This window comes from Carassius carassius, chromosome 47 (genome assembly GCF_963082965.1).
Source record: "Carassius carassius chromosome 47, fCarCar2.1, whole genome shotgun sequence".
NCBI classification, from domain to species: domain Eukaryota; kingdom Metazoa; phylum Chordata; class Actinopteri; order Cypriniformes; family Cyprinidae; genus Carassius; species Carassius carassius.
The window spans coordinates 16285069-16308073 of NC_081801.1; the positions used below are offsets into that span (position 1 = coordinate 16285069).

At 36.6% G+C, this 23005-nt stretch overlaps 1 protein-coding gene and 3 non-coding genes across 4 annotated transcripts; 2 read left to right on the forward strand and 2 right to left on the reverse strand.

Annotated features, from left to right (window-relative positions):
- The first annotated feature begins 1516 nt into the window (after positions 1-1516).
- trnaa-cgc (transfer RNA alanine (anticodon CGC)) lies at positions 1517-1588 on the forward strand. Its single transcript has one exon. It is a non-coding gene; the product is annotated as a tRNA-Ala (tRNA).
- Positions 1589-2784: 1196 nt separating this feature from the next.
- trnav-uac (transfer RNA valine (anticodon UAC)) lies at positions 2785-2857 on the reverse strand. The gene has a single exon. It is a non-coding gene; the product is annotated as a tRNA-Val (tRNA).
- A 3077-nt stretch (positions 2858-5934) lies between these two features.
- LOC132130804 (beta-galactoside alpha-2,6-sialyltransferase 1-like) lies at positions 5935-15017 on the forward strand. Its single transcript, XM_059542621.1, has 7 exons — positions 5935-6165; positions 9431-9802; positions 9917-10181; positions 11921-12018; positions 12114-12215; positions 14433-14607; positions 14681-15017. Exons 1-7 carry the CDS (start codon positions 5974-5976, stop codon positions 14959-14961), a joined length of 1485 nt encoding a protein of 494 aa, XP_059398604.1. The 5' UTR covers positions 5935-5973; the 3' UTR covers positions 14962-15017.
- Positions 15018-21654: 6637 nt separating this feature from the next.
- On the reverse strand, positions 21655-21726 carry trnad-guc (transfer RNA aspartic acid (anticodon GUC)). The gene has a single exon. It is a non-coding gene; the product is annotated as a tRNA-Asp (tRNA).
- Positions 21727-23005: the final 1279 nt, after the last annotated feature.

Genomic DNA, 23005 nt, shown 5'->3' on the forward strand with positions numbered 1-23005 from the left:
ATAATATTTTGATATATATAGCCTATGTCAATTAAGGGGGACATATATAGGCCTACAATAACTCTTTTAGGTCTAAAACAGTTAGCATAGTTGTTAATGTGAGAGTTATGAGACATTATTTAAGAGATTTAATTATTGCAAGAGTAGCTCTCGGCCACTTTCATTTTTAAAAAGTAGCTCTCAAATGATCTTCTAAAATGAGTGAGCCACAAATCCGTGAGTACATTTTACAAACCCGTGGGAACGGATTGCGAAAGCGTGGGCACGGTTTATGAATTCGTGGGTACAGATTTCAGAAACTGCAGGCACTGTTTACAAATCTGAGAGCGCGGGTTAGAAACTCGTGGGTACGGTTTATTAATCCGTGGGCACGATTTGTTAAACCGAGGGAACAGTTTGAGAATTCGTGAGTACGGTTTAGGGCGCACGGATTTTTTAAAAATTATTTTTACTTACACAGGTGACTTCCCGGGCTCCGTAATACGGCAAGTTGAGGGGATGTTTGAGCTGTTTTTTATTTTTTTAAGTCAGCCCAGACAGCTGAAAATATAGCTACTGCGCAAATCAAATAAGCAGTGATGTTGCCCTGCGTGAAAGGGCGAGGCTTATTCCAACGTAAAACGCTGTATTGTATATAGTTTGTATAAAGCTGCCTTTTAATGAAGCTGAAAGTGCGAGTAATAAAATAATATGATGCAAACCAACAGGAATCCTTGCTTTTTTTGCTCTATTATGTTTACATTTTATGTGGGCAGGGCCCCATATTAGTTATTGAAACGGGCCCCCAGATACTTAAGGCCGCCCCTGGTCTTTACACACACACACACACAATTGCATAATAAATGAAAAGAAAATATAATACAAAAAGATTAGAAAGGTAGTTAGATTTTTTTTTTTTAAGAATAGAATTAGAACAGTGAGTGTTAAAGTTAGAGGGTCAAATAAAGATGGAAGAGATGGGTTTTAAGCCAATTCTTGAAGATGGCAAAGGACTCCGCTGCTCGGATTGAGTTGATACGCTTTTATTGCAAAACTATATACAAAAACAAAATTCAAATGCACTAAATAAAATAATTAAATAAAAGCATATTTACATTTATTATGTCAGAGGTCGCACGCCTCTGGAGCAACTAGGGGTTAAGTGTCTTGCTCAGGGACACATTGGTGTCTCACAGTGGATTCGAACCCGGGTCTCTCACCAAAGGCATGTGTCTTATTCACTGCACCAACAACATGTTACAATGTAAGCACTTAAATAACTAAAATAAGTAACGTTAGGCTATAAGTAAAAATGGCAGCTTGGTTCCATTTAGTGAGATAAGCCTTACAGTTAACGTACTCCTCACCTGAATTAGAAAAAAAAGCTCTTTAGTATGTCATCTCACGGTAAAAGGTTTTTATGTAACGGTTTTCCCGGTGAAATGTTCTTTATGTTGCTCTCTGTAAGTGCTACAGACTTGCAGGTAAAGCCAAAAGTGTAAATATGCTTCTGTCTTTACATGTCTTTAGGTCACGTGGGGATGTAGCTCAGTGGTAGAGCGCATGCTTCGCATGTATGAGGTCCCGGGTTCAATCCCCGGCATCTCCACTTTTCGGTAATGTAATTTTTTTTTCTGCTGGTGACTACAATAAAATCATAAACTTTAATATGTAATAACTTAATTTATGAATAACATATGCCGATCATTGAGTTGGGGCATTGCAATAGTCCAGCCTGGACAGAACAAGAGCTTGAACAAGGAGTTGTGCAGCATGTTCCGAAAGAAAGGGCTTGATCTTCTTGATGTTGAATAAAGCAAATCTGCAGGATCGGACAGTTTTAGCAATGTGGTCTGAGAAAGTCAGCTGTTCATCAATCATAACTCCAAGGCTTCTAGCTGTTTTTGAAGGAGTTATGGTTGATGTGCCTAACTTGATGATGAAATTGTGATGAAACGATGGGTTTGCTGGAATCATAAGCAGTTCTGTCTTGGCAAGGTTGAGTTGAAGGTGATGGTCCATCGTCCAGGAAGAAATGTCTGTTAGACAAGCTGAGATGCGAATAGCTACCGTGGGATCATCAGGATGGAATGAGAGGTAGAGTTGAGTGTCATCAGCATAGCAGTGGTATGAAAAGCCATGTTTCTGAATGACAGAACCTAATGATGCCATGTAGACAGAGAAGAGAATGGGTCCAAGAACTGAGCCCTGAGGCACTCCAGTAGTTACATGTTGTGACTAGGACACCTCACCTCTCCAAGATACTTTGAAGGACCTATTTGATAGGTAAGACTCAAACCATTGAAGTGTGGTTCCTGAGATGCCTTTTGCCAGTAGGGTTGATAGGAGGATCTTGTGGTTAATCGTGTCAAAAGCAGCGGACAGATCAAGCAGGATAAGTACTGAAGATTTGGATTCTGCTCTTGCCAGTCTTAGAGCTTCAACAACTGAGAGCAAGGCCGTCTCAGTTGAATGTCTAATAAATAAAATAATATTAGAATAACTAATATTAGTTGTGTATGTTTCATTTCTTCAAAGAATAGCTTTAGGGCCCCCACAGACCCCTGGTAGAAACCTTATTTTTATTTACGGAAGTAAGATATTTACAGTTAATGGACTGTTGGTACAGCTGAAATAACTGGAATAAGATGGGTAAAAATACACGAATGGCCCTAACACTATCGCTTAATGCAGGATACACTGATAAAAAATGACAAAGGGATAAAGAAAATAAAACCGTCTGCTAACGGACTAAATATAAGTAAAACTATTATGCGTTCTAAAACATCATCCTGTTAAAAATCGTGGTTCCACTGGGGCTCGAACCCAGGACCTTCTGCGTGTAAAGCAGACGTGATAACCGCTACACTATGGAACCCATACAAAATTATTCAACACAATGTCAGATAACATTCAGTGCATGCAGCTTGATTTAACACGGATAACATTGTAGGCTGGTATGGAGTCTAATATTTTAACAAAACAATTAATTATGCTACATTGTGCCTGAATGCACGGAATGAAGACGGAGAACGGGTAACGTTAATTTCATGTTAAAGGCACTAAGAGCGTTATTTTTTTCTGCATTTAACGGATTCATTTAACCACACAGAGCGGTATGCACTTGTGCCTGTTTGATGTCAGAATCTCAGACATTATCAGCGATAGTGGCAAAGACTGAGCTGCAGAATCCGCTGCACATCTGATGTCGCATGCGATGAAAACGTACAGACAGCCTTCTGCTCGAGATATTCGATTGAGCAATCAACGTAGCAGCTATTTTGCTGTATATAAACATGGCGGTTTACCAACATGCATCAGCGCGTAATGATCATCTATATATAGATGTCAAGTCGTAGAGCATCTCTTCGGAAGGTAAACTGGAAAAAGCCTCATTTGCGATTTAGGTTATTATACTAAATGATTATAGAAAATAGCTTTTTAGTATACAATATAGCTTATCTGCAGGTCTATGCATTAAATATCTAAACTGCCAAGACCGGGAACTGGAGGGAACTGATTGAACTAACCAAGAATATAGCATCAGAAAATATGAGAAACAAGGTAGGCATGCATTTTATATTTGTCTCATCCACGCAGTATCATTTCTCATTGCATTAAGACGTTTTTGACAAATAAACAAACACCGAAATAACCTGCACACACATGCTTCACTTTATATATTTATCCTGTTTATGTCGCATCCAAACTAGTAAAAGCCACATTGTCTGATAGCCTTATTTATGTATTATTTGTAGACAGTTTGTTTGTAGCCATAGCTCTGCCTGTATGTTTAATATGCTGCCCAATTTGTATTTATTTATACTTTCAAGGACACAATGTTTTACATAAAGCTTAGTTCATTTCTTGAAAAAAAAAGGTAAGATTTAATATATATATATATATTCAGCTTAATACGTTAACTTAATTAATAATAATGCAATTAAATTTCTTACAGTTGACAAATATGATGCAGAACAAAAACTCCATAGATGCTGTTATGCCCTAAAATTCAAGATCTTGAGGCAAAAATGTCATTTTATGAGTTTGTGTCTCATATTAAATCACATGAAAAGCATATCGCAGGAGCAGTGAGAGCAATTTCACACAAGTGCTGTTTCTGTCATGAATAGCAAGAGTGCAAAAGTTATTTTATACAACAGGTCAGTAAATAAGAAGTTAATATTGTGTTATATTTTAAAAACAATGTTGTGTTTTTTCCCCCCTCAATTCTGCCAACGAAAATATTACCTATGAAGCCACCGCAGAACTGTGCATCTGTGAGCAATAGCGGTGTTTAGTATCTGAATGAATCCTCATTTTGAACAAATCATGTGAACCAATGATTCAAAGGCCCATTCATAGAGACAGCCATTGGCCTTGTCTCAAATGTTTTTCCCACCCTCATGTTGTTTCAAACCTGAATGACTTATTTTTTTTTGCGCACCATAAAATAAGGTATTTTGAAGAATGCTTATAACCAAGCTGTTTTGGTTACCAGTGATTTTTATTGCATGAACAAAAAATACTGAGAAATTAGCCTAAACGTTTGTCTAATACATTTTATCTTGAGTCATATAAAATATTTCTTTCTAAATTTGTAACGTCTATTTATACACTGTAAAACCGAACAGTGAAATTAATTAAATGAATTTAGTTAATTTCACTCAAATAATAATGAAAGTTCATTGGACTTATTTGAAATAAGTTCTATAAACTCAAAATGTTGTTGTAGTAAGGTGAACTTACTCTAAAATGATTGTGATTGTGATCGCCATTGTCTCAGACAGAGGAAATGCTTTACCATAAACTTCCTTTAGCTAACATTACCCAACTGGATTTTCATAATACTACGACATTTGAGTTTATGGTTATGAAGGGTGGTTTAAAACGTCCTCTCATAGTTATACTGATTTACAGACCACCCAAGCAGCAAACTGAATTCTTCTCAGAACTCAGTCAATTATTAACATTAACCTGTGCGGTGACGTACCAGGTTATCCTACTTGGTGATTTTAACATCCATGTAGACACTGTCTGCTCTAATACTGCTCAGTTATTGACTGTGCTGGACTGTTTCGATCTGATTCAGAACATTAACTTTCCAACTAACAATCATGGTCATACACTTGATCTGGTCTGTACATCTGGTTTAAATAATATCTCCGTTAGTGGTCTGGCTATTCCTATCTCTGACCACAAGCTTATTATTTTAGGTTTTATATTCATCTGTCCAGCCAAATGCACTGATAACATAACTATTTCATATCGTCATGTAAATGCTGTTTATACCAGTACATTTTCTGCTTCTGTCGCGTCCTCTGCTGTTCCTGAAGTTTTAAATTGTACAAGAGCTTCGTGCTATGAAAGCAAAAAGCAGACAACTTGAACGTCTTTTCAGGAAAACTGGTTTAACTGTCCATTATCTTGTTTATTCTGATTCAAGCCGACTAGACCCTGCACCTACTTTTCTCCTGAAGCACTGTATCCCTGTTATTTCTGCCCCTATCTCACACCTTTTTTAGGCCGACCCCAATGGAACTACCACAATTTATTAAACTAATTTGTCCGCTCCCTTTAAGTCCTTGGCTGCAAGAGAATCTAGAGATTACAAACATACTCCAGACAGCTGAACTACATTACTGAACTCTGCTATCTTAAATGTAGGGCAATTGAAGGCACTTATTACAGCATTTTACATATTTAACACAAAAGTTTAACATATCAAAATAACATCAAAAGGATCCTACAATATAATTCAGAAATTCTCTAGTGTATTAAACATGATCTTTCCTTAACACTAATTTAATTTCTAACCTGACCTTAACAGGACTTGAAAGTAAATATTTGACCATTTCAAACTATTTTCTACTGTCTTCAATTCAACTTAATCCATGCATATGCTTCTATGTATCCACAAACTCCTTTTGCAGAGGGCATCCTTTAATTTGCTAATATTGTCTGTGTTTCATTATCCAGATCCCAGGGGCTGCCATGGATCGTGTTAGCCTACTTTGGCGGTTGAGACGCCGGGCCCGTCGAGGGGCCCTGTGCATGGCACTGTTCTGTATGACTATGGCTCTCCTGTACACCTTTTGCGCTGAAAACAGCATACCTGTCACAGATGCCATTTTTGGGGTTAAGGCGAGAACTCGAGCTCAGCCAAGAACGCACACAATTGTTAAGGTATGTCGAGATTCCTTTCCTCACATGGCCTTCTGCTCCACTGAATCTGATCATTAGAGTGCTATGGGAATGAGTCCTAAAGCTCGAAAATAAGGTTCCCTATCGAATGGTCTCTCCCATAGCGTTAAAAGGATATGGGAAAACACCAGTTTATGCTGTTACTAAAGCCTGATTTGTTAACGCTTGTGTAACTGCACAATCCAATAGCGCTCTAGCCTGCCAGAAGGGGAGGAGCCGACTGCTAAATAAGTTGGCTCAGAGGATGCTGAAAAGTGGCCATGTTCCAGTGAAAAGCCAGAATCCCCACCTCTGAAGCAAACAACATGATCAAGTGTGGACAGCAAGCTGATCTGCATTCTAAGGCTGTGGAGGATCTCGGCCTGGCTTGGTCGGCTTTGGAAGAGTCTGCCCATGGCCTTCTAAACAAGTGGAACATGAAGGGACACCATCAGCGATGCTCCCACCATTGGTCTGCTCCGTTGCTGCCAGCAGTTCATGAAAAGCTCACTAGGACATGGCACGTTAATACTTGGCCCGTTAATCCCTCTGCTTCCACCGCTCTCACCACTGTTGACGGTGCTGAAGTAAAAGGCTATAGCAAGCTCCCCCTTCTGAAAGAGGCGGTCGCTGTTCATTAGTCCCCTCCATCAGCCCTGGGGATGAAAGTCCATGCAGTGCATCCATCCAAGCCCTGTAGGACTACATCAGCCTTGGCAAGAAGGGCTTATGCAGCGGCTGGCCAGGCTGGCTCAGCTTTGCATACCATGGTGGTACTCCAGGTGTTTCAGGCCAAACGTCTCTGCTCCATGGATAAGTCTGGCCAAGATTCTGATGCCTTTAAGGAACTGCGCATAGCAACTGACCTGGCTCTGTGCTCTACCAAGGCAACGGCACAGGCAATCGGCATGGCCATGACCAATCTGGTGGTGCTGGAGAGCCACGTTTTAGTGTTTGGCGATATGGCCATTTTTCAGATCGTCATATCGTCAGCCCGTGAGATCGACGATACACGATATTATCGTGCATGTGTGGAGCAAGAGAGAGACTCTTTGTTCTTGTCATAGCAGAACTATTTGGCGTTTTAAACCGCGCAGGTGCACGAAAGAGAGCCTATGGAATCACCAATAATAATAAAAATATACTTTCAAACATACTGATAAACTAACGTTAAATATAAAAATAATGTTTTTAACACAGCTGGTTCATATATAGTCGGACGCAGCTGTCATATCGCGTGTCCTGTGACAAATTTGCTGCATCTGTGCATGGAAGTTCTCAGTCTAAATGTTCTGCAAAGTCAGTCAATGGTGAAAATCAATAGTAGATTTCATTTAAAGTCCAACAGTTGAACACTAATATTGGACATAAACGAACACGTTAAATATAAAGTATTCAAAACAGGTAAGTTCATATATTTAGAGTGAAGTTAAATTGAACTGATGCATCAGTCATAAAGCGCTCCGGACCGCGTGCCTCATGATGAGACTAATGCACTGTCACAGAAACAAGACTGAGATGCATTCCAACATAACTGTGGCATTAAACGCAGTTAGTGAGGGCTCGTTTAAAATATCGCACATATATAGGCCGTTCAGATTACTTGTTAAAGTGCAATGAAATACCTTATATCCTCAGACGATATACGTCTGCTTGTTGATGGAGACTTTGTAACGGCCAAAACTATGTATTTTGCATGCATCACATTATATTGCGGTGTGCATGAAAATAATAACAAGGCGAACTTATCCATAGTGGCTCTCACGTCCTTTTACATCATCACCACATAGTGTGTGTTATAAGTTAAGTGATCAGTCTTTAAGAGAAGGTCTACGTGAGATCTTCGGGAGGGCAGAGGTGGACCACTTAACCTCAGAAGACAACTCTCACTGCCCAATTTATTTCTTGAGACAGCGAGACAGCCAGCTATTGGCCACCATTCGCCAGTGTGGAAAAGGTCAAGTTATGTAGTACACCGCCTAATGGCTTGGGTCTCATTATGTACTCATGCTTATACGAGTACTCCGTAAGAGTGCTGCGGGGCTTGGCTTGCAGAGTGGCTGTGCTCTGCATTTGCGTAGCATGGCGCTATTGGATGCATTCCCCATAGCATGTTAACACAACAGGAGAGACCGTTTGATAGTGAATGATCTGGTTACTTGCGTAACCTCAACCTTGATTCCCTAAGATAAGACAAGCTCAAATTTTTATGTTTTATTCTTCAATAAACATCAACAAAACACTATTTGTGATTGATTAAGCTTTAATGTGTATTAAAAAGGCAGATGCTAACTAGTGGTCAACCAATATTGTTTATATATATATATATATATATATATATATATATATATATATATATATATATATATATATATATATATATATATATATATATATATATATATATATATATATATATATATATATATATATATATATATATATATATATATATATATATATATATATATATATATATATATATATATATATATATATATATATATATATATATATATATATATATAATTTTTTTTTTTTTTTTTTTTTTTTTTTTTTTTTTAATTTGAAATCATTTGACAATGGATTATATTTTTCACAAATAAATAAATATAGAAAAAAATTATAATTAAAAAGGAAGTAAACACTGTAACCAACAGGGCACTCTGTATTCTGGGAAGTTTGTGTGGATTGGGAATCATATTATTCAAATAAAGCAAGGGTAACACTCATTTTACAGACAGGCGTTATATCGGTTGACCACTAATGCTAACAAGTGGCTAAATGGGTTACAGAGGTTTTTGGGGATAATAAATTGAACAGGTAAACTAATTTACTTACTAATTCACTTTTTTGTGCTTTTGTAAACTATTATAAATCAAACTTTCCAAATTGTAGATTTGTAATAAATATTTAAAGAGCTGTCGAAAGCTTAATGGTGGCTGAAGTCATTTGACTGTGGTGTATTTTGTTTATTGCTACTGTTAGGTTTTACTCCTGGATATTGATAAACACTGTTTATTTGTGAAGATTATCCAGATAAACAAAATGTGTAAGAATCAAACTTTTGATGGTTCTTACACATTATGAGAGCTTATTTTCTGCTGTAATCCAAAAAGTGGAAAAACACCTATTTGCTTTTTATCGAGGGAACTAGAGTAATAGTAACTTCTGGGTTGGCCTACAAAATTACGTCATTCCTGCAACACCCTGTATAGTCAAAAGTGTAAAATGCATCCATACTAAAAGTGATACTGATCTATTGAAGGTATTGCGGGGAACAGGAGGGTCGAAACCCATGTATACTGACCCTCAAAAGCTTCCAGGTATCATTCCTGGAGATCCTCAAAAGCCTATTCCCATCCTGTCATCTTCTAACTACTTGATGGAGAGCAAAACTAAGGACCACAATCTCAGCAGCAAACAAAGAAACCATGGGATATTTTACTGGCTACTGGCACAACCACTGAGACGTGCTTTAGAGACTTTTTTTGGAGGCCGACGGAGAGGAGATGTGGGTGCCACAAGTGGGGATGCTGTTGTTTTTGGGCCTAATGGAACACTGGGAGAGGTCTGGAATGAAGAGATGTCAAGTAGCATGCTGGGAAAAAGGTTGAGGAAGGTGGTACAGAACTATCAGGTGAGGGAAACTCAAAATCATCTAAAAGCCTTAACATGAAAACAACTGATTGCAACTGCTGATCACCAATCAACTACAACTACTTATCATAGTCTTTTTTGGTTTTTATTTTAGGCAATGAATAAATATGACGTTCGCTACCCTGGACCTGAGAGTGCAGCACGTCATTCTAAACTTAGTGGCCCTGAACTTCTTTGTCAAATCAAGGAGATGGTTCAGATTGCAACTTTAACACCAGATATGAAGCCATTTTCTGGGTTGCCCTTGGCCTCCCAGTTACCTCCGCGCCAAATAACTGCTGATATTGGCCCATTCAAGACCTGCGCAGTGGTATCGTCTGCAGGTTCTCTCAAAAACTCTGGATTAGGAAAGGAAATAGGTAATAACTAAATTCATAACATAATCTGGACCTATTTCTTTGACCTGAAATGTAATGAGAATATATCTATATAAACATTATATATATAAATATATAACACACGCACACACACACAGTATAAAATATAAACATAAAATTCAAGAGAAAGATATAAAACCAAAGTGTCAAAAGTTGGAAAAAGGATCCCCCCCCCCCCCCCCCCCCGCTCCAAAAAATGACTTTTAAACTCAGTCAGGTAGCTAATCACCTTCTAAGTGGCACACAAATCCCTTTGACTTTCAACTGTGATCAGCTGTGGTCATTTTGATTAGCCAAGCATGAAAAGAGCTCTCCTTGGGCATTTCAGTCCTTTGTAGTTCAACTAAAGCAAACAATTAACTATGGGTGGCAAGGCAGTCAGAATTTCTCTGGGATAAATTTGTGGACAAGTGACAACAATATCACAAATGTGGCTTGTATGGGAGGGTTGCAAGAAAAAAGCCGCTCCTCAAGAAAGGCCACAACACCAAATGATATGTCTGGCGGAAATCTAACCATCCAAATAACACCATGCTACAATAAAGCATGGAGGTGGTAATATCCTGTTATGGGTGGGTTTCTCTGCAGCAGAGACTGGAGCACTTGATAGGATATAAGGAAAAATGGATGGGGCAAAATACCATCAAATTCTTGAGGAAAATCTGCTGCCCTCTGCCACACAGCAAAATTGACCACACAGTGGTTGTAGAAAAAATAGGTGTATGTCCTTGCATGGCCTAGTCAGAGCCCAGACTTAAACCCCATTGAAAATCTATGGAATGACTTGAGGTCTACAGTCCACAAATGGTCACCATCAAATTTAACTGACCTTGAGCAGTTGTGCAAGTAAGAGTGGGTGAATATTGCATGTGCAAAGTAAGTAGAGACATATCCCAACAGACTAAAGGCTGCAATTAAAGCAAAAGATGGTTCAACAAAATACTGATGCAAGGCGGTGAACCTTTTTCCAACTCGGTGATTATGTTGGTGATATATCTTTCACTTTGATGTTATAAGATGCACTAAGTAAATACAGCTGGATAAAACAAAAATGTTCTCTGTATTCATTTCAGGTTGCAAAGCAAAAAAGTGGGTTCTTTTTTATACCCACTATATGTTTGTATCTATGTATATATATAGAATTTAAAACGAAAAAGCCAGCCAGGGGTGTTATGATAATGTATGCTGTGTGAAGGTCTGTCAACTAGGCTTTGATAGATGGTGCTGACGGTGATATCGTGTTAAGCCGCAACACCGGTTATGCCACAGTCACATACTGTATATACGCTGCAGACGGAGTACGTGTGAACCTTGGGCAATAAATATATTTCAACACCTGAGGCACCCCAACAGTGAGATTTATGACCAATGCATGACAAAAAAAAAAAAAAAATCCCTGGACACGGGTTTTATTTTATTTTATTTATTAATTTTTGCCATATGTCTAGACATTTTGTTTGACATCTTTACTTAGTGATTATTTTGACTTATTAACTTTTTGAAAAAGCTTTCTAAATTGGTTTTCTTTTGGAAATATGTTTCAAATTTATACTGTATGCATTTATCACCATAAAGTATATCTGTGTGTGTGTCAAAATCGTGATTAAAAATCGAAATAGCAAAATTGCTCCAAAAAATCTTGATAGGTTTTTTTCTCCATATCGCACAGCCCTACTATCAATAATATTTGATTATTACTAAAAAAAGTTCCTGAATTCCAGATGCACATGATGCAGTGATGCGGTTCAATGCTGCACCAACAACAGGCTTTGAGAAAGATGTGGGTTCTAAAACAACAGTGCGTCTGATCAATTCCCAGGTAGTTTGTTTGAGGCAATAACATATATTTGTTGAAAAGTTAAAATAACATGACATAACAAGGTCCTAAAAACATAATGTCTGTTTATTACATAGGTTATGTCATCTGAAGATCACCATTTCCTCTCCAGTTCTTTGTATAGTGCTGGGATTTTAGTGAGCTGGGATCCAGGCCCTTATTCCTCTGATCTACGAGAGGTAAGAACTAACTTTTCCACTGTCTAGCATTTGGCACATTCACAAACATTCAAAAATTCCATCCTTTTTAGCAAGTTTCAACAAAAAAGGCCTAGTCTTAGCTTTAGTAAGGTTCTTGTACTGCCAGAACCAAGTTTTAGTTTTAGTTATTTCACACCATCAGGTTAAAATAAATGAAAATTAGAAATGTTGCCTCGTTAAGTAGCTGAAATAAAATACGTTTGTATATTTTATTTTTGTTCAGTTAACATTTACAGTATTTCAAGTAATGAAAATGTTTTTAATGTAGGGCTGCAACTAACGATTATTTTGATAATCGATTAATCTGTCGATTATTTTTACGATTAATCGATTAATCGGTTTATGTACTTATATTTTAGTTTTTTCCATTTTCCCCCCAAGTAAATTATTAATAAATGGCCTTTATCATTCAGCATAGATTTAAGAGATTTTAACCATTTTGCACTGTCATATCCTCATCAAAAATATACCTGGAGTTGTTTTATTGTGTTAGTAATCCTTTGTCGAACTCTTCTGCAATCAGAACACTGACCCATACTCTAGCAAATTTCACAAGGAGATTTAAAATAATGTTTTCACCATGGCAGTCCTTGAACATTCCTGAACAAAGCTTATTAAGGAATCTTTCCGAACATATTTTCACGAAGAATAAGGATAAAACAGAATAAAATTGCAGTACATTGTATTTTATAATTTACTGGGAAAAAGCTTTATAGCTTTTGCTGTGAAATTGTAAACAATCCTTCAAAAAATGTGCCAATGGCATGAAACCTGAATGGAACTCACAATTTAAAGTAAAATCCATCAGAAGGTTGTCCAGAAAAAAAAAATAGGACACACACAAAAAACCTGCTGTGTGAAAAAGAGCAGTGAATAATACTTAGAAAAAAAGTGCATTTCAAATATCTACATTTACCTCTCTCATTCAGTCATAATTAGGCTGCACGACTGAATTTTGAACTGTTAAACGACAAACTGATCACAGAACATGTTTGTAAAGCTTTAAATGTTAACTGTTAAAAAGCAATGTTATCAGCTTTTATGACTAAACATTTGCAAACAACATTGTACTGGAGAATCTGCACAAATGAAAGTCTTAGGGGCCGTTCACAAATCGCGCCTAAAAACGCGTGGAAAACGCTAGGCGCACCGCTTTCTCCTTCTTTCCAAAGCGCTCGCGCAGAAGCGCCCCTGAGGCGTCTGCCTTTGCTAAGCAACCATGACGTGCTCTCTCCTTGAAGACGCGGAAATTTCAGCAAAGGATAAATGGATTTGCAGCTCAAAAAATCGCTTGCAGTAGCTCTGCTACTAAATTTATTTCAAAATGGAAATCCATATACAACTATGATCAGCTGTTCCTTTCATCTTGACTGAGCTTTTAACGTTGTTACGGGAAAGGATGAAGCTGATTGGTTAGTTCTTGTCACATGACCCGCGGTGCGGTTGCTGCATTCTGAAAAGTTGAGATGTTTTTAACTCAATGCGGTGCGGTGTTGGAAATAACGAACTTGAGCGCGCAAAAGACGCGATATGTGAACGTCCCCTTAAACAGTGCAGTAGTGCAGGTTACTCTTCTTTTTTTAAAGGCTCAATGTAAAGTACTCCCACATCACGCTGAATGCTGCAGACATAGACATCATATGATGTCTATGGCTGCAGAGACGCTGTTCGGGAAGCACGTGACATAAAACAAGGCCAGCTATTGGCTATTCGCTACTTCTCCTGTTGTACTGGCTGAGTAAAACCTCCGGTGGCTCATTACTGCCACACTTTGGTCACCGCAGATTTGAAATATGCACGAAATGAGCCGCTTACGGCAAATAAAAGTTATTTAGCAACGAATCGATGACTAAATTAGTTGACAACTATTTTAATAATCGATTTTAATCGATTAAATCGATTCGTTGTTTCAGCTCTATTTTAATGTTTTTACTTTTAGTTAAATGATAACCCTAATTGTAATATATAACTATAACTTATTATATATATAAATTTTTTTAACTTTATTAAAAATGGTTTCATGTTGACTCTAAAATATATTTTACAATTATTTTGAAATGTGAAACATTAAAAAAAATCAGAATTAATAATTCATAGTTATAATATACACAATAACTGGGGTTTTGTAAACATTCCAGATTTCATAAATTCAATTTGATTCCGGTTATGTATTCCTCCTTTTATTTTACCTTTCAGTGGTTCAACAAGACGGATTACCCTATATTTAAACAGTATCAGCGATATCGGCGCTTACACCCTCAACAGCCATTTTATATTCTGCACCCCCGCATGGAATGGCAGCTGTGGCAGCGAATACAAGACAATATGGTGGAGACCATACAAAAAAACCCACCCTCATCAGGCTTGTTGGGTAAGTTATACTGAGGAAAATCTAACCACAAATGGTAAAAAAATAACTATATTTCATCCTTCTATCTCCATAGGCACAGTTTTAATGATGTCACTGTGTGAAGTGGTACATGTGTACGAGTTCCTGCCTTCGCGACGGAAAACTGAGCTGTGCCACTACTACCAGCGCTTCAGTGATGCAGCCTGCACCCTAGGTGCCTACCACCCTTTACTCTATGAGAAGAACCTGGTAAAGAGGATGAACAAGGGGTCTAACCGTGACATCTACATACATGGCAGGGTCATGCTCCCTGGGTTCACGACCTTTAACTGCACCAATAGTTCCACATCCAGCACTCTGTCAAAGACAATCTGAAGGTAAACTGATTTTCTTGGTACACTTTCAGAATGTAACAGTAAAGCACATGTTTTAGTCTGGTCTCTGAGTGAGATCAGGATTTGTTTCACTGGTGGAAAACGAAAACACCCTAACCACTATCGGTTGCTTACTGAAGGGAATCTAAATTCACATTGACACAAAATATAGTGTTAAGTTCTGTATACAACTACCTACCATCATTCCTTAACTGATCCCATAGTGGTAAATTCATACTGATTGCTGTTAACAGAAAAAAGATCTCAATACCACTTATCTGCCTCTCATGTGAGATGCGGCCACTGAAAATGCTTCCATAATTGTGCAGGTTTTCAATTTATGCAACGCAATCCTAACACATCATTCATGCAATATTGTTAATTATTTGTCAGTAAACAAATGCCATAAGCAAAATAATGCTTTAAACGTTTGTATTTTATGAAAGCGGTATTTCAACGCCTAGAGATCTGTATGCATTAAGTATTTACACTGTGACACCTTTCCTCTCTATAATCAGTTGTAGGGCAGTGGAGAATGTCCTCGCATGCTTTACTGAAATTGCACTGCATCATACCTTTGGTAAACCTGTATTTAGTTGTATATATAAACTTGGTGAGAAGGAAACACAGAATATGCATGTTTGTCCTGTTTTATAGAAATATAAACTTATGGTCTTCGGGGTCTTTTTGACCCCAAATGACTTTTGCTCAAATAAAAAAAAAGATTTCCCTTTGTCCAAATGGTATGAAACCTTCTACGGCTCTCAACACTTTCTAGATCTACAAAAATAAAATAAAAAATTGGAATGATATCTGTTTTTATGTTAGCGTGACAAAAATTGTGGACCCCGCAATCAAAATAAGACTAAATTCATCATCAAAATCAGAAACAACGCAGAACACATCGACAGAAATGGCACAAATAAAGTGGCACACTTCCACCAATGCAAAAAACATCCACAATGCTAAATTATATTGCTCACAACACGTGTACACAAACACACACACACACATATAGAGGAATACATTTTTGAGACTATAAAAACTGTTCTCTTATCATTTGTCAAATAAAATCATCCAAACTGCAGAACCAACACAAATATAAAGTGGTGACACTGACACCGACAATGTGTGTACACACACACACACACACACACACACACACTTGTGAGGATATAAAACAACTGCTCTCTTATAATTATTTCAAAAAAATCATGCAAAATACAGAACCACCAAAGAGGGAGAGAGAGTGAGAGATGACAGGATGAGACTTTTTAGCACGCACACACACACACAAACCTGTTCCAACCCCGTCTACAGAAGTCATGCGGTTTACCATGCTTACTGCCTGCAATGCATTGACGCATAAACACCTGCAGTGCACTGTTCATTTCTGTTCTGTTACAGTTAGTAACTGAAATGTTGATTAAAATTGTAGAATTATATTAAAAATAGATGATTGAAATAAATGATAAAATCTTAAGACTCCAACATTTCTCTTTGTAACATTTTGTTCAGGTTTGATTCTAATCATAATGTAACATTATTGAAAAAATACTAAACTTTGACAAAAAATATTTTATTTTTGTTATATTTGTGATTTTATAATATTTAGATATGAATCCAACTGAATCCAACTTGTGAAAAGATATCTTTCAGGTAGTCAAATAGCAAATAGCATATAGTGGAGCTCTATGGTGATTTTTTTTTTTATTTTAAAACTGCATTTTCCAAAAAATGGGTATAAATGTTACATTAAATCATTTAAAATTATCCATGTTATCTCCATGAATGAAAGTTAGAAATCTGGGTATTTTATAAAGTGAATTTTACATCAAATGCAGTTTTTTTTGTAAAAAGCCTATTTAAAAAAAATTTTATTTATTTATTTATAGAAATTTAAAAGATATCCTAAATCCTCCACAAATGTTGAGTAAAAACATTAACAAACAGAAAATTACATTTGTAAAAAAAAAAAAACTATTATCTTGTTACAAAATTAAATGTTATTGTCTGGGGTCTCTGGAGACCCTTAAAAAAAACCCCGAGTGTGGACAGGAAACGAAGACCATCAGAGGGTTAAGCCCTTAAAACATGAAAGCAGATATACTTAGCTTTTAAGAGGTATTATTTCTTCAGTGTGTTTATCCAGGATGCATTAATGTATCACATCCATTTTATTTAGTGGAATGCGGGCACAAAGTAACGCTGGGTTAGTTGTAATACACATGGTTTTAATATTTTCACACATGCTAGGATAACAAAATTAACAGTATTTACCAGTTACCATATCAACATCATTCAGAGAAAAAAGTGTGCCAAAATTCAAAAGTGTTTCGAAGATATAACTGCATTTATTTTTAACATATTAAAATAAAATTTCTGGCTTAACTAATTTTTTTATCTTAGTTTTTATTATTCATTTAAAATTAAACGACTCGTATTATTTTAATCTTCAATCTGTTATTTATCAGTTTAGATCTTTTTTTAATGCTTCAATAACTAGCAGAAGACAATAACCTGTTTTAAATTCCAGTTGCGCAGATGGGGTACTTTGTAACACTGCATTACAATGTGCCCCACCATTATTTAACTATGCTATTCTATGACATTAGTGATGCCATTTACACTACTAACTTTAATGAGAAATGATGAGAAACAGGTGAATAAAGACTGACAGTTGATGTTTACAGAAATGATTTTTCCAAGACATGTAAAGCATTTTGGCTTGTCAGAAAACTAAAAAAACATTTTTTTTTCATTCTTAATAAACGCCATAATTTTGTTTGAAAAAAATATATAACTTTTTTATTTCATTGACAAAGTATTTTTAGTTTGTCTTGTTAATTTTTTTCTTGAGATCATATAACATTTTAAGCTGTCATACAGTCATGTAACAATGTGACCCTCAGACCAAGGTTATTTTCATAAACGAAAACTGAAACTAAGACTAAAACTATCAGTTAAAAAACATTTTCGTTAACTGAAATAAAATGTAAAATTCATAATAAATGAAAAAGTAAAACTAAATGAAACTAGCAACAGTTATTGAAAAAAATAACTGAAATAAAATAATTATCAAAAATAAGTATTCGTTTTCGTAATTAATAAGCTCTCATCCCGTGGCAGAAAATTTGACGTGGTTTAGTTTAAAACCAAACAGGCTGTATAATACATTTACCTGTAGATGCATGTGAGGTCAGCTGAGGCTGACAGCAACATCAGTTAACTGATAAATACAACTGACATGAATGATGGCAGGGGGTAGGAAATGACAGAGCCCTGTTTGGGACTATTTCAAATTTAATTCCGAAACAGGAAAAAGCAAATGCATTGTCACGCTGAATAATACACTTTGTGGTGTTAAAGTGGGGGGAAAAAATCCCACAAACTTAAAAAATTGAAGTTGCATTTGTTTGGTTCTTTTCTGCATCTCAATCCCTTGTTATTTTTATCAAGACTTAACTGTAAACTGTGCAAAAATTACATTTTGCTGAAAATAAATGTCTTGCTTTGCTTTCTTTGGTCTACACTGGAAGTGTTCTGTTAGCTGCTAAACTATACCGTATTTTTCGGACTATAAGTCGCACCTAAGTATACAGTAAGTCGCACCAGTCCAAAAATACGTCATGACGAGGAAAAAAGCATATATAAGTCGCACTGGACTATAAGTCACATTTATTTAGAACCAAGAAAAAAACATTACCGTCTACAGCCGCGAAAGGGGAATGTTTTCTCTTGGTTAATTTCTCTCGGTTCATGTCAAATAAATTTTGATAAATAAGTCGCAGGACCAGATGTCACTAACTTCATAGGCGGAAGGTGGGGTGAATCTGGTACTCAGGGGGTAATTGGAGTTTGTTACGGAGGAGACTGGTGAGAGGGCTGGTGATGGTACTGAAGTTTTGGATAAATCGTCTATAGAAGTTGGCAAAGCCAAGGAACCGTTGTAACTCTTTGATGGTGGTAGGAGTGGGCCGATCTCTGACGGCATTTACTTTCCCCTCGTCCATCCGGATGCCACTGCTGCTGATTTTGTATCAAAGGAACTGCACTGAGGGCTGATGGAAAGAGCACTTTTCGGTTTTGAAATAGAGTTGAAAGGCCCTCAGGCATTGCAGGACCTTCGCAACGTGGCGTTGATGTTCTGCCAGGCTCCGGGAGTATATGAGGATATCATCTATGTAGACGAGTACGAACTTGTGGAACGAGACCGGACGCTGATTGAGTGCGTGTGTGTGGGGTATTTATGGTGCCGAGGTGATTGGGTAATGATGAGGGTCAGGTGGAAGTGCTCAGTACTCAGGTGAGGGCGTGCGTTGTGAATGAGTGGAGGTGGAACCTGGCGTGTTTGTAACAAAACTATAACTGAAACTAAATAAAATAAAAACTAAATAGAAATGTGTTCTGTTTGCAAAATAAAAACTAAACTAAAACTAACAAAACCATTCATGAAACTAACTAAAACTAAACTTAAATTTAAAGCAAAATTGAAAACGATATTAAAATAAAAACTGATTTAAAAAAGCAAAACTATAATAACCTTGCCTTAGACATTACAATGTACCCCACCTACGGGGCATGTTGTCACATTTCACTTCCATTTTATGAGCTGTTGTTAACAGATAAGCTGCGCAAATCCATGTTCATTATCACCATTGATTTGTGCAGCTTATCAGTTAACAATGGCTCCGTGTAGTAACAGCTGCTCTATGTGAAATCACGCACCTGATGGAATTTACCACTGATTAGATAACCGGCTTTACTGACTAGATGCGTATTATTCATCGGCCAATATATATCGGTGCACCTCTAAAATAAAGGACAATGTATACACTTTAATTATGGAACAAGGTGACATATTTGTACCAGACAAGTGTGAAATTACTTTGGACAAAAAATTTAATTCTGAATCTCGTGTGGATTTACACAAACTGAGAAAGTCAAAGTGTTAATTTGTGCCCCCGCTCTCCCATTACTCAAACACACAGGTTACAGTATGTAAATACCAAAACACAAACACTAATACAGATTACATCTAGCGATTATTTTCTTACAAATCCTGAATGATTTGGGACATGGCCTGTATATTCATATTTTATTAAGTATAAAAGTTAACATGAAATTGTTCTTTCAAAATCAAAATGTTATAACTTTGCACACTTCTGAAACAACTTTTCGCTCAACGCAAATGTTTCATGTTGACTTTACAGTAGAATTGTGAAGTTGAAATGTGAATTGAATTGGGGGAAAAGCATGTTTAAACCATGTTCTTTTTTATGTAAAGGTATTTTATATGTAATTTGTAGCATACAGATTAATAAAATAAATATATTTAAAAATTGAACAAAAGAGTTAGCATAGAATGTTTTTTTTTTTTTTGCTCATTTTTTTTGCTTTTTTTTGTTCATTTATAAAATTATTGCTGTTGTCTGAAAACTACTTCAAGTACAAATCAGATGTGTTTCCCGTAAATGAACTTTGTCATGTCTTAAATGAATAAACTAATTCAGATGCACCCAACTAATCTGGTCTATGCACATGTAAACAACTGTGAAATGTATAGATGTTTTATTTGTATCTTAAATGTTTCTCCAATGCAATTGCAGTTTTCCCCCCAAGAATTGTTCCTTTAAGCAATCTGTGAGCATTAAAGTTTCTTTCTTTTTTTTTTTTACTCTGATCAACTCTCACAATACTCAGATTTATTGAAATGTAGATTGTTTAAGTTTAAATGCCAAAGTTATTGTGTGCACCGACAAGTTTTTCAAATAAACTGTTGGACTTGATGGACTGATAAGATTGTAAAATGATGCATAACTGAACAGAATCTTTGTGCTTTTTGGATAGTATGTTACCTGAAAGACATCTAATGTCCTTCTCTTACAGCAGAATGGGAACAACCACTTCTCTATTATACCTCACTGGAACACATACAGATTTATCTTAATCCAGCTTAATACATGGTTCACAAGTTTAGGCTATCACTAGGAAATCAAGTGGGACATTGTGTGCGCTAAAAAGGTGAGAATGAATATCCAGTTCTATGTTAACTTGCTGGTGAGGACACTGTAACCTGAGACCTGGCTAACAAATCTCATCAGTGATAAATTTAGAAACACTGTCACTGAAATGCTCTCAACATGACAACCTTTCCGTTTGATTGGTTCACAAAAGTGTTTTTCCTGTGTACAAATAACTGTGTGCCACCATAACTTTGTCTATGTTATTGTTTCAATTTATATGCTCTATGCAGTACTGTACAGCAATGTCTTTGAAAGTCTAGAATGTAATGTGATAAATTCTGGCATAGGCAAACTTGTTTCTCAAAACAAGAAGTAATTTATGAAAAGGGGTTGGAATCAAGAACACTCGATGCCATAGTCAATTATTGTACTGCGTTAACCTTTAAATTGCATTAAAATTGGTAAATTACTTTAAAGTATCATTACGATTCAGCATGTACATATTCTTAAGTGACAATTTATGAAACTTACCATAATAACCCTGCCTGTCATAATAGCTCTTCACTGCACAGCACTGCAACAATTAGAAAACTAATAAAACAGCTACTGCTTACACTGTAATTGTGTCACTTTTTTCCTGGGGTTTCAACATGGTGTAATATGACAAAAATTAACAAGTGCACTCAAAATTCCTGGTTATTTTATAGACAGAAAAAAAAAAATCTGATCTCCCCGTCGGGGAATTGAACCCCGGTCTCCCGCGTGACAGGCGGGGATACTGACCACTATACTAACGAGGAGCTCCATAGTATCTACTAGTAATAACACAGTAATAACACAGTACTAACGGTAAATATGGATTTATTCTAACTTCAGTCATTTGTTATGTTTTAATATTTTATCCAAGCTATCTTATTTAATCTTCACGACCTAGAATGCCCTTGTTACACCATTGTCACACATCTTGTTTTCTAGTGCTTCATAATCACTTTGTTTTGTTCTGAATATGCTTACATATAATGTTTTTGTGTTGTATGACTTATTAGGCCCAATCCCAATTCTATCCCTTACCCCTTTGCTTCTCGCATTCACGTGAAGTGATAGGGGTGTCTCAATTCTCTTTTGGCTGGAGGGGAAGGGCCTGCTAGCCCTTCAAATGAAAATCTTTCAGGACCTCACTTTAAACAAAGCAGTAAGATAAAGTTCCCCGCATACGGCAATAAGGTTGTAGAGAGATCAATAAATGTAAGTATTTTTTGGCATATATATATATATATATATATATATGCTTTTATATATATATTGTTTAATGTTGCATTCAATCTTGTATTCATATGTACGGTTATGTTCTCTGAAAAAACGTTTGCAAATAATCACTATGACAAAAGTTTGCTAATGTTATTGACTGAACAATAGGTTCCACAACATATTTTACTAATACCCACTGATTTGACATCGTAAATACTTGTCACAGTGTCTGGTTTGTGTTCCCTGGGTAACCACTAGATGTCCTCCTTCCCCACGGTGTCTGTCACTTTCTGAACTACATTCCCAACGATCCTTGTTTCTTCATTGCACTCAGCTGTCCCTGGTCACTAATCATTGCACTCAGTCAATTCCTCATTAGCATTGTCATTTCTCTGTGTATATATACCCTGTCTGTTTTAGTATGTGTAACGGAGTCCTTGTATTTATCACGCCACTTCTGAGTTCTGTTCTTGCCCGGTTGTCTTGTGCTTGTTTATGTTCGATTGATACTTTGATTTTGACCCCTGCCTGGACTGGATATCGATGTAACGGTTTTCTCCTAATAAACTTACAGCTATTGGATCTACCTCGTCATCTGTTCTAGTGTGGATCGTGACAATACTAGTCCGGTGGCAGGTAACTTATCTTATGGACATCTGATCAATGCATTGTTTTTACATCCATGAATACATGGAAGTTTCTGTTAAACATCGGCACATTTTCTTTGACAAATGAGCTAGCGATAACGTGTAACAGTGTAATAGTGGTGTCCTATTTTATAGGGGAATATTTTCAGCCCTACCCTATGACACTCAAGGGGCTAGAGAAGGG

Coding starts and splice junctions, on each gene's coding strand:
- LOC132130804 (XM_059542621.1), top strand. CDS start 5,974: ATGGATCGTGTTAGCCTACTTTGGCGGTTGAGACGCCGGGCCCGTCGA. Junction 6,166..9,430: donor GAACGCACACAATTGTTAAG/GTATGTCGAGAT, acceptor GATCTATTGAAG/GTATTGCGGGGAACAGGAGG. Junction 12,019..12,113: donor TGCGTCTGATCAATTCCCAG/GTAGTTTGTTTG, acceptor TTTATTACATAG/GTTATGTCATCTGAAGATCA.